At 45.8% G+C, this 13,143-nt stretch overlaps 1 protein-coding gene across 3 annotated transcripts in view; it reads right to left on the bottom strand.

Moving 5' to 3' along the window:
- The window catches only part of LOC307211101 (polycystin-1-like), a gene marked incomplete at its 3' end in the record, with an annotated part of 61,165 nt that overhangs the window by 45,543 nt on the left and 2,479 nt on the right, over positions 1-13,143 (bottom strand). For all 3 annotated transcript variants that reach the window (XR_013836297.1, XM_079967352.1, XM_079967351.1), the window contains exons 2-8: positions 11,973-12,044; positions 11,097-11,168; positions 9,909-10,072; positions 8,599-8,873; positions 6,584-6,962; positions 2,891-3,071; positions 269-495 (exon numbers count right to left, since the gene is read on the bottom strand). Coding sequence is in view for 2 of the 3 variants with exons in the window: in XM_079967352.1 (XP_079823478.1) it covers positions 269-495; positions 2,891-3,071; positions 6,584-6,962; positions 8,599-8,873; positions 9,909-10,072; positions 11,097-11,168; positions 11,973-12,044 (1,370 nt within the window). The remainder of the gene's footprint in view (positions 1-268; positions 496-2,890; positions 3,072-6,583; positions 6,963-8,598; positions 8,874-9,908; positions 10,073-11,096; positions 11,169-11,972; positions 12,045-13,143) is intronic.

The following is a 13,143-nucleotide window of genomic DNA, read 5'->3' as shown; positions in this document are numbered from 1 at the left end:
CTCCTCTTTTGAGAGGAGTGATCTCATTCGATGAATAATAAAGATCAGCCTATTCATGTTTGTTTCTGCATTTATTGTTTAATTTATATACCACCTCACATCAAAATAGGCTTCTAATCTGTTTGCAAAGTACATAAGCTGGTTACACAGACATTACAATATAGACACCCACAATGAAAATACACAGTAATACCACCCCATCAAAACATTTGCCAAAAAAAAAAACTCCATTAAAATAACAGAACACAAACTAGAATGCCTCCAGTACCTCCAATTGTCTTTTCACAGATGAATGGTGATTTCTCAGAGCATGGGTTACATCTCCAGTACCCTTTTGAATCCGCTAGAAACATCTTCACACACATTTCCTTCCCTCCCTCGGGTCGGCCTGAGGACATCCAGTTCTGGAATGTATCTGAGAGGCCCCCGTCAACCCAGCGCATCGACCCAGAGGAGCCAAGGTCATGCAATCCAATCCAAACGGTGCCAGCACTGCTAAGAAAGACAAGGAAAGGCAATAACTCTGGTAACACCACAGACTGGGCCAATATTTGGAGACAGAACAGGATGAAGCCAGTGGTTTTCAACCAGTGTGCCGTGGCACCCTAGGGTGACTTGAATGATGGTCAGGGCAGGCAACACTGGCCTGTGTCCCTCTTTCCTTCCCTCCCTCCTCAGGGAAGGGAATGGACAAACAAGTCGCAGGCCCCTGTGGGGCAGTGTGATGAGGAACCTCTATTTGGGGCAGGAGGGGCAGCTCAGAGACCAGGGGTGGCAGCAGTGGCTGCCCAGAAGACTCCAAGGAGAGGGGAGAGGAGGCTGAGGAAACATTCCACAAGGGAGGGTGTTTGAAAAAAGGTGAGAGGCTGCCAGTTCTTCAGGCAAGGGGTGACATAACTGGGCTCCTGAGCCCTACAGGGGTGCTGCAGAAAGAATATAGTTGATCACGGGAGCCGTGGACTCAAAAAGGTTGAAAACCTCTGGGATGAAGCCATTGATCGTTGTCATGCTGCTTGACATTTCATTGTTTAGCTTGATTGCACTATACTTGCCTGATGCTAAGGCAGTCTGAGAATATTTTGAACAAACAAGAAACAAACAAGCTATGGTTGGTTTAAATAACCCTCATACTAACTTTATGTAAACAGCCGAACCATGGCTCATTGCTAAGCAAAATGCAGTTTGATCAGCAAGCAGACAAGTGTATCGGCTTCAAGTAAAGAGGATCAGAAACAGGATTGATTAATCTGTCCCTTTTGGTTCTCTGTTTCTCATTTTTTCAATCAATTTCAGGTCTTCACAGTACTGCATATTTTTTTTTTGTTTTTTGTTTAAATACCCTCACAAAAGTTCTTCAGCATATTGGTGCATGTTTTTGTTAATAAACACATTTTTGTATGCAGTTTTGAAATACACATATTTTTGCAAGTAATTTTCTGTAATATACTGCATTTTTGCCTGTTACTTTCACTAATAATTGAATCTATAGGCACACTTTACCATAAAATACATTTTGGTACACGTAACATTGTTGGAGAATGGCACTGAAAAATAAGGAGAAAGGTGAATTTCACAGGATGGTTGTGTTCTGGTTGTGAATTAAGTAGGTTCACCTTTAAATATGAACTAAATCCAGTTGTCCTCAGTCCTTATGCACAACCCAACATGCTCATCCCTCGGGCCAGCTATTGCCACCACCTGTCTGTACCAGTGTCCATTCCTTGGCCTAGTAAACATACTTGGGAGGGAGGCAGCCATGCTCAGTCTGTGGAAAGCAGCTTCCGCAGTTGCCACCATCTTCATTTCCTGGAGTGGTACCATGGTGGCACAAGAGGGAGGACAGAGGCCATCTTGCCCGGGGCGACCTCAAAACTTGGCATCAGCCCTGGCAGCTAATCTGAGCATTAGTTGCTGCTCATGGATGTACAATTGTATGTTGGACCTTCTGGACCAACTGAGCTTGTGCAGCAGCTGGGACGATGGAATAAAAACTTGCCTGCAATATCTTTGCTTATATTTATTTTAAGAAATAATCAAACAGCTGCAAAAACACCCTTCTCACCACTCCACACTCCCCCAGCAGAATACAAAGCATTTGGTCAGCTTAAATACAGTTTTCAAAATAACCAGTTACCCTGTCACATCGCTGCATTTGGTGCAGCAGGTAAACTCCACCTCTAATTAGTTACATTATTAAGATACAGGTGTGCTGAAATGTCGATAGCTCACAGGTGTGCTGCCATGCAAATCACTATTACAAACACATACCACTGAGTAGCACTATTGACCACACCAATGTCAAGAAAAACCAACATGGTATGGTCTGTTGGACCATCTAATCTCCAGGTGAATGGTTTTAGAAAGTATTTCAGAGACCTGGATCACGCATGCCATATTACAATACAACAAACCTTCTGTCCCTGGGGCAGGGTAGTCTAAAAAAGGTAAAGGGAACCCTGACTGTTAGGTCCAGTCGCGGATGACTCTGGGGTTGCGGTGCTCATCTCGCTTTACTAGCCGAGGGAGCCAGCGTACAGCTTCAGGGTCATGTGGCCAGCATGACTAAGCCGCTTCTGGCGAAGCAGAGCAGCGCAGGGAAACGCCGTTTACCTTCCCGCCAGAGCGGTACCTATTTATCTACTTGCACTTTGACGTGCTTTTGAACTGCTATGTTGACAGGAGCAGGGACCGAGCAATGGGAGCTTACCCCGTCGCGGGGATTCGAACCGCCGAATTTCTGATCGGCAAGTCCTAGGCTCTGTGGTTTAGACCACAGCACCACCCGTGTCCCTGGCAGGGCAGTCTATGCATTAAAAAAAAGAAAGAAAATCCTTATGATGCATGGAGTTGGGAAACGTTTACAAATGAGGCACATGCTAAAGTTACTTACTTAGAAAAAGATTTCTGGAGGTAGCTCTGTACCTCCAGGGACCTCACCACCACCAGGTCTCCTCCAGGCACACCCTGGCAGAGCTTCCTGGCATCCTGCCATGTCTCCTTTGTCTCACCAAGCCAGTAACAGTTCAAGTTCTGCAAATTGATTTGTCCACCTCGTGGGCAAGAGGAAGTATCTGAATTAAAACAACAACAACAACCACTCAAGCTTAAGAGAACACCAGAACATGCTGTCTTGAATTGCAGAAGCCTCACGTATTTTTAATGCTATAAGCATTTTTTAAAATAAAATAAAAAGTTGGGCTTTTTCTTTCTGTTGGTGAAGAACATCTAATATAGTATGACAAGGGTATTTGTTTTAATATTATATACAGTATTGGAATAGAGATTTCTAATGCGAGACCATATTGATAGCAAAACCTAGGCCCCCAAGACAGCTAAAGTAGTTTACAACTCAGCCGTTGAAAACAATAAAATAAATTAGTCATCTCTGATTTAAGACCCATTGCTACAAACACCATTTTGATTTTGGTAGGAGCAATTAATTCCATCCTACACAGGCGTTATAGATTCATAGAATTATAGAGTTGGAAAATGACCCTGAGGATCATCTAATCCAAGCTGAATATGCTGCAGTCTCATGCAGAGATTGAACCGGCAACCTTGGTGTTATCAGCACCACACTCTAACCAACTGAGCTATCCTTAAGCGGAAGCTATATCATGAGGTCCTTCAGAACGAAAGGAGCCCTTGACAGAGCCCATGTTTGGAATTCTAATCTGCAGAAAGCAGATCTGGCAACACCAAGCCTGAGCACCAATATCCCATCCCTAAGAATGCATGCAGGATTAAAAAAAAAAAAAGTTTAAAGAAGAAGTTACAACCCTTCATTAATAATTGTTTTTGTATAATGGACACACACTTTTCCTCACAAACCCAACTATCTTGGCAACAACAGGAGGCTAGTTGGCAGCCCGCTTGAAAAACTCGTTGTCGTGACAACCCTAAACAAAGTCTGATCTGTTGCTGACCCCATAAATCCTCCCAACTATACAAATCAATTTTTAAAGGCTCCCCACAGCTCTCCTTTAGGTGCTGGCATTCAGGTGTCCAGAGAAGGGCTTTGTTTGGGTCTTTCAGCCCTCCCAAATGCTGCCCAGTAAACTTTGTTACTGTTTCTATGGAGCCTGGCTTTCAGTTTCTGCCATCTTTTTCCAAACGAGAAGGGGAAGAGGGTGGTTTATAAACAGGTATTCTACGGTGGGTAGCTGTCTCAAGAGGAGAAGCATTAACAGTGCAGGCCTATGTGTGTCCGCTCAGAAATAAGAGCTATTACGTTCAATGAGACCTGCTCTCAGGTAAACATATTGGAGTGAATGGTTGGGTGGGTTTTAAACAAGATTTGAAATCAGGGTTTGAAGTAAATTTACAGGCCCTTCCTAAGGGGGAAGCTGAATAGTGCTATTAACTGGGACCAGCATCAATGCTGATCTAACACTGAACCATGGTTAATTCTGGGAAGAGGATGGAGCACACATGCACATGACCAACTCCCAATTGCTTAACCAGGGTGTTAAGAAACATGGCAGTGTTACTGCTGACCATGTCAAAGAAGCTTCTTAAAGGTGAACACAGAAAGCAAAGTTTTGGGCCTGACAGGCAAGGATGCTCAGACTTTCCTTACATCTACAAGGAGCATCCACACAATGTCTTTTAATTGTGGCTAATTCATTCAGACTGATAATATCTCCTCACCCTCTTCTGACAAATACTAACAAAGATCAGCTTCACCCTTCTGCTCTTTAGAGTATGATCTCTGAAACGTATACAAAACAGCTGCATTAACCATGCCCTGTGTATTTTAAGGATGGATTCTCCACGCTTTTTAGTGCTTCTTGACGGGAATGAGTTTGAGCATGCGTGAATGAGTTCTACATGAATCCTTCTCTTTTAAGAATAATTTGCCTGGAGCATTTTTCCATAGTCAAAATGGGTTGGTAATTGCTTTAAAGCGCCATTTCTAACCAAAACGACCCCTTCTAACCATCCTGATCTAGTGAACAGAAGGGTGGTTAAATCATGCTGAAAACTGACTAACGCATGCTAAGAGATCTAGCCTTGTCATCCCACTGCAGCTATGCTTTTCCAACACAGAACTCCCACCTTGTAGAAACACTGCTTCGCCTACCTGTGTCCCCTTTGCCCAGCAGTAGGAACAACAGCCACCATGGTCGAAATCCCTGGGATGCCATCCTCAGCAGAATCTTGGGGGTGGGGTGGGGAAGAGGGGAAATGCTGCAGCTCTAGGTGAGGTTAGCAGCTGACTTCTCACCTTCTGTCCACCATCACAGCATCCAGGCTGAGACAATGGCAACCTTAAGAGTGACCCCTCTCACACTCATAGCATCAGACGGACCCGACAGTGCTGTGTGCCTTCTGAGATCAATGGCTGATATTGCTGGCTGCCTCGTGCTGCTTCCCTGGCATCCTGCCTCCTCTCTGGTCTTTTTATAAGGGCTCTGCTGCTCTACAACTCTCTCTCTCCCAGGGGGAAAAATGCCTTTTTTCTAGCTGCCCCCTAGTCTCCCTGGTTACACATCTGCTGTTCCCCTTCAGCCTTCTGTAAACTGACAAGTTCGCTTTCTCTAGAGCCTCTGCTCTGCTGCCTTGTCCCTCTTCCTTCCATTTTCCTAATATCCTAACATGAAGTCCAGGTGTCCCCATCATGCTTGCAATAACCTCTCTTCCCGCAAGGTCAGTTTCTCTCACAGACATGCTTCAGATCCTGCAAGATTCCAAAGGTTTGGTGGAGCCACTTTAAGCCAGCTTTAGAGCCAGTGTGGTGCAGTGGTTAAGAGCAGTAGACTCGTAATCTGGTGAACCAGGTTCGCATCTCCGCTCCTCCACATGCAGCTGCTCGGTGACCTTGGGCTAGTCACACTTCTCTGAAGTCTCTCAGCCCCACTCACCTCACAGAGTGTTTGTTGTGGGGGAGGAAGGGAAAGGAGAATGTTAGCCGCTTAGAGACTCCTTCGGGTAGTGATAAAGCGGGATATCAAATCCAAACTCTTCTTCTTCTTCCACATCACCTTAACTCCAGCTCCACCCTTATCCACACTTAAATAACCTTGATCCACTTCAGATTGTCTCCACCATAAATCCTGCACCTTTTGTTAGGGGCCATATACTACTTATTTGCTCTGATCTCCATTTTAGACAGCTTCCAACTTTGCATAACATTTAGGAGAACACTTCCCTTGAGGTTGGTACCAAAATTTTAATACCTTGGAAGCTTTATTCAAAAATACACCCTTGACAAACATACCATGGTCTTCCGCTTCCACAAGGGTAGGGAACCTTCAACCTGCAGACTTAGTTAGGCCTGACATAGGTCCCAGTTTGGCCCAGGAGGCCATTCCCACCCCACCCCCACCCCACCCTCCTGCCCCACAATGGACATCAGATAGTGATGACAGGTGATTAACAAGTGGACAGGACTCACCCTCCTTTCAAAAGAGCCCACCGAAGGTGGGGTAAGCCAGAATCCAGCACACCAGGATGGAGGGGATGGCACGCTACTTAAAGCATCCATGCTTAAGTCTACCTTTGACTCAAAATAATGGCCAGCTTCCCCACCCACCCAAGTGGGACACAGACAGACATCTCTCTGCAGAATCACTTATCTCACCAAGAAGTTCCTGGCCTCCTGGATCCTTCATTTTCCAGATGACAGGCAGATCAGTACCTTCTTGGACATGGATCCAGATGTCTATGTTGTTCTGGTGTCTTACCACAACCTTTGGACACTTAAGGATTACTGCTTTCACGGGCAGGACCACGTGAATAGTAGCTCTGTGGAACAGACTCTTTCCAGCAGTCAGGGCCTCAACCATCACCATATAGGTACCAGGAAGATACGCATGTAACACTCTTGGGTTTGTGGTGCTGAGACCTCCATCACCTCCATCTCCAAAGTCCCAGATGTACAGAATGCCAGGCAGTGAGATATTGGCAGCGAATTCAACAAGTTGCCCATGGTGTGGCCGTGTGGTGAATGAGAGTTTCACCTAAACAGAAAGAGCAGGTAGGAAGGTTTGACTCAGGTTTAATTTCCCTTCCTCCAACCCAAAGCATAAATAGGATGCAGGTATAATTTCACGTGGGTTAAACCACAGAACCTAGGGCTTGCCGATCAGAAGGTCAGCGGTTCAAATCCCCGTGACGGGGTGAACTCCTGTTGCTTGGTCCCTGCTCCTGCCAACCTAGCAGTTCAAAAGCACCTCAAAGTGCAAGTAGATAAATAGGTACCGCTCTGGCGGGAAGGTAAATGGCGTTTCCGTGTGCTGCTCTGGTTCGCCAGAAGCAGCTTAGTCATGCTGGCCACATGACCTGGAAGCCGTACGCCGGCTCCCTCGGCCAATAAAGCGAGATGAGCGCCGCAACCCCAGAGTCGGCCACGACTGGACCTAATGGTCAGGGGTCCCTTTACCTTTACCTTATAATTTCATGAGAAGGGGATAATGTCCCTCACTCATTAATAACATCAGGTTATTCCTAATTCCTGCAGCTTGTACAGCACTCAGCTAGAGGCTGTGCAGATGATAACATTTTGGGTAGTATGAAGAGGAGATCCAGATCAAAGGAGTGCTGTACATTAACTGTAACTGTTCTCATAGTACTGCAGCAACAAAAGGTACAGAAGTCCTGTTTTGGATGAAGCATATTTGCCAAATGTCTGCAGCAATTAAAGACTCAAAGACACTTTTGAAGACCAGGCATTCCAGAACAAGCATGGACTGGTTACAGTCTTGCATGGCCTACTTAATTTTTCAAAAAAATTAAACTCCCTGTAATGGTCCAGCAATGAGTTTTAAATTTACAAAGTACAATACAATACAATACAATACAATACAATACAATACAATACAATAAATAGAAGAAACAATAAAAAAATATGAATATGAGTATTTAATGTACTGAATGAGCCATCTCCCATCTTCAGCCACAAATCCGTACAAACACACTGTGGACCATCTGAACAAAGCACAATTTGGGAGCCCCTGTTCTAACTCTAAAATCAGTGACTGGGTTTGGGAGAGACAAGGTGTCCAGCTTACGTTTATGGAGATCAAGGAAGAGGAACTGTTTTAGAACTTGAGCTTGCACTGCCAATTTTAAAGTGGCCTTTGCCCCTCACCACTGACTCTTTTTATTTTCCATCACTGGCAGGGGCGGCTTCCATTTCCCAGGACCCTTTACAAACCCTCTAGAAATTCCCTCACCATCTGATGTGAATATGTGAAGTTGCTGAGTTAGAGACCACTAGCCCATCAAGCCTAGTTTTGTCATGTCTGATTGGCAGCAACTCAAGTTCACTAAGGTCCCATTTCTCTCATCTGAGATCCTTCATTAAGCTAGAGATGACAGGGATTGAACCTGTTGTAGAGAAAGGACGTGCTCTGCCAAGAATCTGCTCATCACCAGCATCACTTAGTAAAGAAGGAGTAGCTAACCTGTGGCCCTCCAGATGTTGCTGGACTACAGCTCCCATCGTTTCCTGAGCACTGGGCTATCCTGGAGTCCAACAACATCTGGAGGGACACAGATTCCCCATTCTTGTAGGGAAGTAATGAACTGGATTTCCTAACCACAATTCCCAAACACGAAATTGGGCAGAAATGCTATTAGAAGTGATTCCATTACCTGAATTGGGTATGCAGCATGGATGACTGTTTTATTGCACACTTGGCTCTGGATTTCATTGGAGCACACCTTCCCACAGTCCACCTCCGCTTCACTGCCTAAAGATCCACATAGGCAACGATCCAAAAAATCCATTGCATAATAGGTGTACCCTTTGCTATAGCAGAGTTCAAGGCAGGACTTCTGTGTGTGGATACCAGTTGAAAGGTAAGAATAGTGCAGGACTGCATCACTCCTGGTCAGGGTGTCCTTCACACAGGAGATAAAATCAACAGCTGGGAAGGGAGGAAGAGAAAACGCACAGTAAATGTTTGAACCACTTATGGAAAGATGCTTGAAAAACTCTGTTTCGGTTTCTGTTTGCACAGCTTTGTTTGTTTACACTTTACAAACTATTCCAGCAAAACAGGCAAGAAAGCTCTCCCCATTTTGCAGAGTGAACACTGAGATGGATGCAGACACAAGCAGAGTCCTGCTGAATCAGTCCAGAAGCAACTTTCTGTTCTTGCAGTAGCCAGTCAAATGCCTTTGGGAAGCCCAGAAGTGGGACCTGAGAGCAAAAGCACTCCCCTGCTTGTGATTGCCAGCGGCGGATATTGAGGCAAGTTGCTTTTGACATTAGCGTGCTGTACTACTGAGCTAGGTTTTCTCCTGAAGTAGAAGGCCGGAGTCCAACAGAACTGTCCACAACCTCAACAAGACTCCAGCTCCAGGATACTTTGGGCAAAGTGATATGAAACTGATATAAATATGTAGTGTAGATAGGGCTGCCTCAGACAACAGTCATTTCCAATTTGAGTCTCTGTAGTGGGACTGGGGAACCTCTGCCCTTCCAGAGGTTGCTGAATGACAACGACAACTCCCATCATCTTTGCCCATTGGCCATTCTGTCTGGGGCTGAAGGGAGTTTGAGTACAACAAGATTCAGAGGACACCAGGTTCCTCACCAGGACCACAGCTCTTGTCAGTAGCTTGTTTTGTTTTGGTTTATTTTACAATGCAGATTTTGTGAGAGTAGGCAGACATCTGATAGACTAACAGTGCACGTCTAACCACAGTGTTGGCTTTTACAGAGGAGGAGAAGAAAGCTACTGACACGCAGGGCTTTGGATGAAACTAAACTCCCTTCACCAGCAATCCGAGGGGTGGGAACCCCCAACAATCACATATTAGATGGATTCCTGCAACAGCTACATCCATAAGGCACATCTGAGATGCTCCACAGGGCCCCGAGGTGAAAGAAGAAGAAAAAGCATTGAAGGTGACAACAAACTCTTCCATCTGGCTGGCCAAAAAGGTATTTTACTCACTGTGGGTCAGTGATAAGAGATCCAGTGGTTTGGCGCTGCCAGCAGTGGCTTCCGGGATGCATCGGAGCAATTCTGTGTTGCTTATGAGAACGTGCCTCTCTTGTGCCCACGTCATCAACCAGCGTAAGGAACAGTCATATGAGAAACTGTTGGAGATGAGGTTGCTGTCAGGAAGAAGGGGAAGGAATTAGGGCAAGAAAGTCAGTCACCTACCTCAGGCTGTATGGCAAACCTGCTGCCACAAAACACACATACCCCCCCAAAAGAGAGCGGTTGCCAGCGCATTAACTCTGCTCCTTTAACTTCCACACCATTTCAACAGATCATTGTTTAAAGCAATCAGAAAATCTCTGTGTTTACTTTGTCTGTGTAAATAATTCAGTAGGTGAGATGCATTCAGTGACTGCTGTCTAAGGATAAATGATCATATTGGTACCAAAGCCCCAAATCTTCAATAAGTCCACTCGCTTGTGTATTTGCCATTTGGTAATATTCCTTTTAACAATATCTAAATGTGGGGTGAGACACAAGTGCCCCTGGTGGGCCTAGAGAAATCCTCCACCCTAAAATGGAAAAGAAAGCAAGATCTCCACCTTTGAACAGGGCACCACCAAGTCTCTGTTCAAAGCTTTTTAAACAGTGGGCTATATCAAGATGAATATATGTTTGCTGTTCCGTAGGTACAAGTGACACCCGCAACAAAAAGCTGCAGTACAAGGAATGCTACTGTTCAAGATCCCTGCCAGCGTTGCCCTTTTCCCAAAATACCCCACTCCGTTTTTGTACTTCTGCAGACCTTGGGCTTCCCCTGAGCCTGAAAATACCTCCCTCTCATGCATGGCTAATGTTGTTAGACTGCAACTCCCATCATCATGGACCACTGGCCCTGCTGGCTAGGAGTGATGGGACCAGTGTCCAACAACACCTGGATGACCACAAGCTCCTCACCACTGAGCTAAACCTATCAAGGCAACTACTAATAAGGGAACAAATCTGCTTGACATCTTTCTGTAATGACGCCACCAGGGAACCACTAGCTTTCCAGATGTGGCTGGCGGCCATCATACCTGGTCATTGGCCATTATCTGGCAGGCCAAAGGGTTTCCGCATGTGGTTTTAGGCAGGGTGTGAGGGGTAGGTAAAGGGGGAAGATTCATAGAAGAGATCGTGCCAGAAAACGGTACGTACAGAGTCCTCAGTTTGCCCAGGTAGTGGAAGGCTCCCTCCTCAGTGGTGTGGATGCAGTTGAAGCTCAGGTCCCTGCAGAATTTAGAGCACAAAGAAATGTTGGAAGAAATTGCAAGGTCCAGAGAAAGTGTCCATCAGCGAGAAGCAGCATGATGATAATCAGAAAACTTCAAGTCCTGTTTCTTGGTGCAGTAAACTCCAAAAGAGAGTTACTGTGACTGAGTACACACAGTGCCTTTAAAGAACACACACACACCTCAAAGAATTCTGGGCACTGTAGTTTGTCCTGCACAGAGTTACAATTCCCAGCAACCCTTAACAAACTACTAACAACCAGAATTTAGACATTCTGCTAGCCGCCAGATTTTGTAATTAAGACTAAATTGGAAAATCATTTCTATGATTGCAAACCTACCAAGTTCATTTCAAACTCTACAGTTTGGACTTTATTATTATAAGTAGGTGTGTGGAACCTGTAGCCCTCCAGGTATTACTGGACTTCTATCAGCCCCAGCAGGAGCCCCCAGTGGGAAGGGGCGAGGCAGTGGGGAGGCTGGCATAGTGTGAATGAACCAGCACCTGCACTGAGCCAATCTCCCCACCAGCTGTTTCCCTGAGCCTCAGCCAGTGTGACCAATGTTCAGGGATAATAATCCAACAACATCTGGAAAGCAACAGCCTAGGCACCCTGGATTATAGAAGCTGAAAAGGAAAGTGGTTTTTTTTGGTGCATATTGACATTTCTTGGGTATTTATAATCCCCATATTCACACAGTTGGAATGGGGACAGTAATCTTGGGATTTCACAAATAGGGATGGTGTGGCAAGTGATTTGCAGCACTATGCTGGAGGAGTTATGTGCAGGAATTCACTTACAATGCTTGGATGTTGGGGTACCCAGCAAGCTCCTCTCTTCGGACTATGCTCAGGCGGTTATGTGAAAGATCACTGCATTCAAAACCAAGAGTGACATTTGTTAACAGCATCTCACAAGCCATGTCTGGCAAACAGCAGTTTGGTTCAATACGGTAACATGCCACATTGTTCTCCATGGTGATCAGTTCACGATGCAAACTGGCTCCCTATTGCTGAGGCATTCCTTCCTATTCTTAACATAATATGAGCCCCAGGTGTTCACTTAGGTATGATGAAGAGAGACTGTCAGCCGTGCAGATGTATGAGAATCATCTTATTAGTATCATATAAAAGCTGGGAGGCTAGGCAGCTCAAGCAGGACAAAGTGGAATTCGCGCAAGCAACATGGGCATGTGAAACAAGCCCTGCAATGTCAAGACATAGTCCTGCCTTAAGAGAACTTTAAACCAGGCCTCGGTCCTGTATACCTGGATCTCAGTGTCCTGGCTGAACGATGGGGGTGGAGATGATCCACCCCCATCGTTCAGCCAGGACACTGAGATCCAGTGCTGAGGGCCTTCTGGCGGTTCCCTCATTGCAGGAAGTGAGGAATGCCCTGTGGAATGCCCTCCCATCAGATGTCAAGGAAATAAGCAGCTGAAGGCAGCCCTGTTTATTTAATGCTGTATTGTTTTTAACACTTGATTGGGAGCTGCCCAGAGTGGCTGGGGAAACTCAGCCAGATGGGCGGGGTATAAATAATAACTTATTATTATATTATAAAATGCTGCATGGATGTGATTGTGCTGGTAACCCAAACTGTAAATCACACAGCATCCCAGATCATCACAACTGTACTGAAATCCTCCTTTGACTTTGATTCTGGCCCTGTACATGTGATTAAAGGTAAAGGTACCCCTGCCCATACGGGCCAGTCTTGACAGACTCTGGGGTTGTGCGCCCATCTCACTTAAGAGGCCAGGGGCCAGCGCTGTCCGGAGACACTTCCGGGTCACGTGGCCAGCGTGACATCGCTGCTCTGGCGATCCAGAGCCGCACACGGAAACGCCGTTTACCTTCCCGCTGGTAAGCGGTCCCTATTTATCTACTTGCACCCGGAGGTGCTTTTCGAACTGCTAGGTTGGCAGGCGCTGGGACCGAGCAGCGGGCGCGCACTCCACCGCAGGGATTC

The sequence above is a fragment of the Podarcis cretensis genome (assembly GCF_951804945.1).
Source record: "Podarcis cretensis genome assembly, chromosome: 2".
NCBI lineage: Eukaryota > Metazoa > Chordata > Lepidosauria > Squamata > Lacertidae > Podarcis > Podarcis cretensis.
Note: the sequence above shows the minus strand (reverse complement) of the source record. Positions and strands in the feature narration are given on the sequence as shown.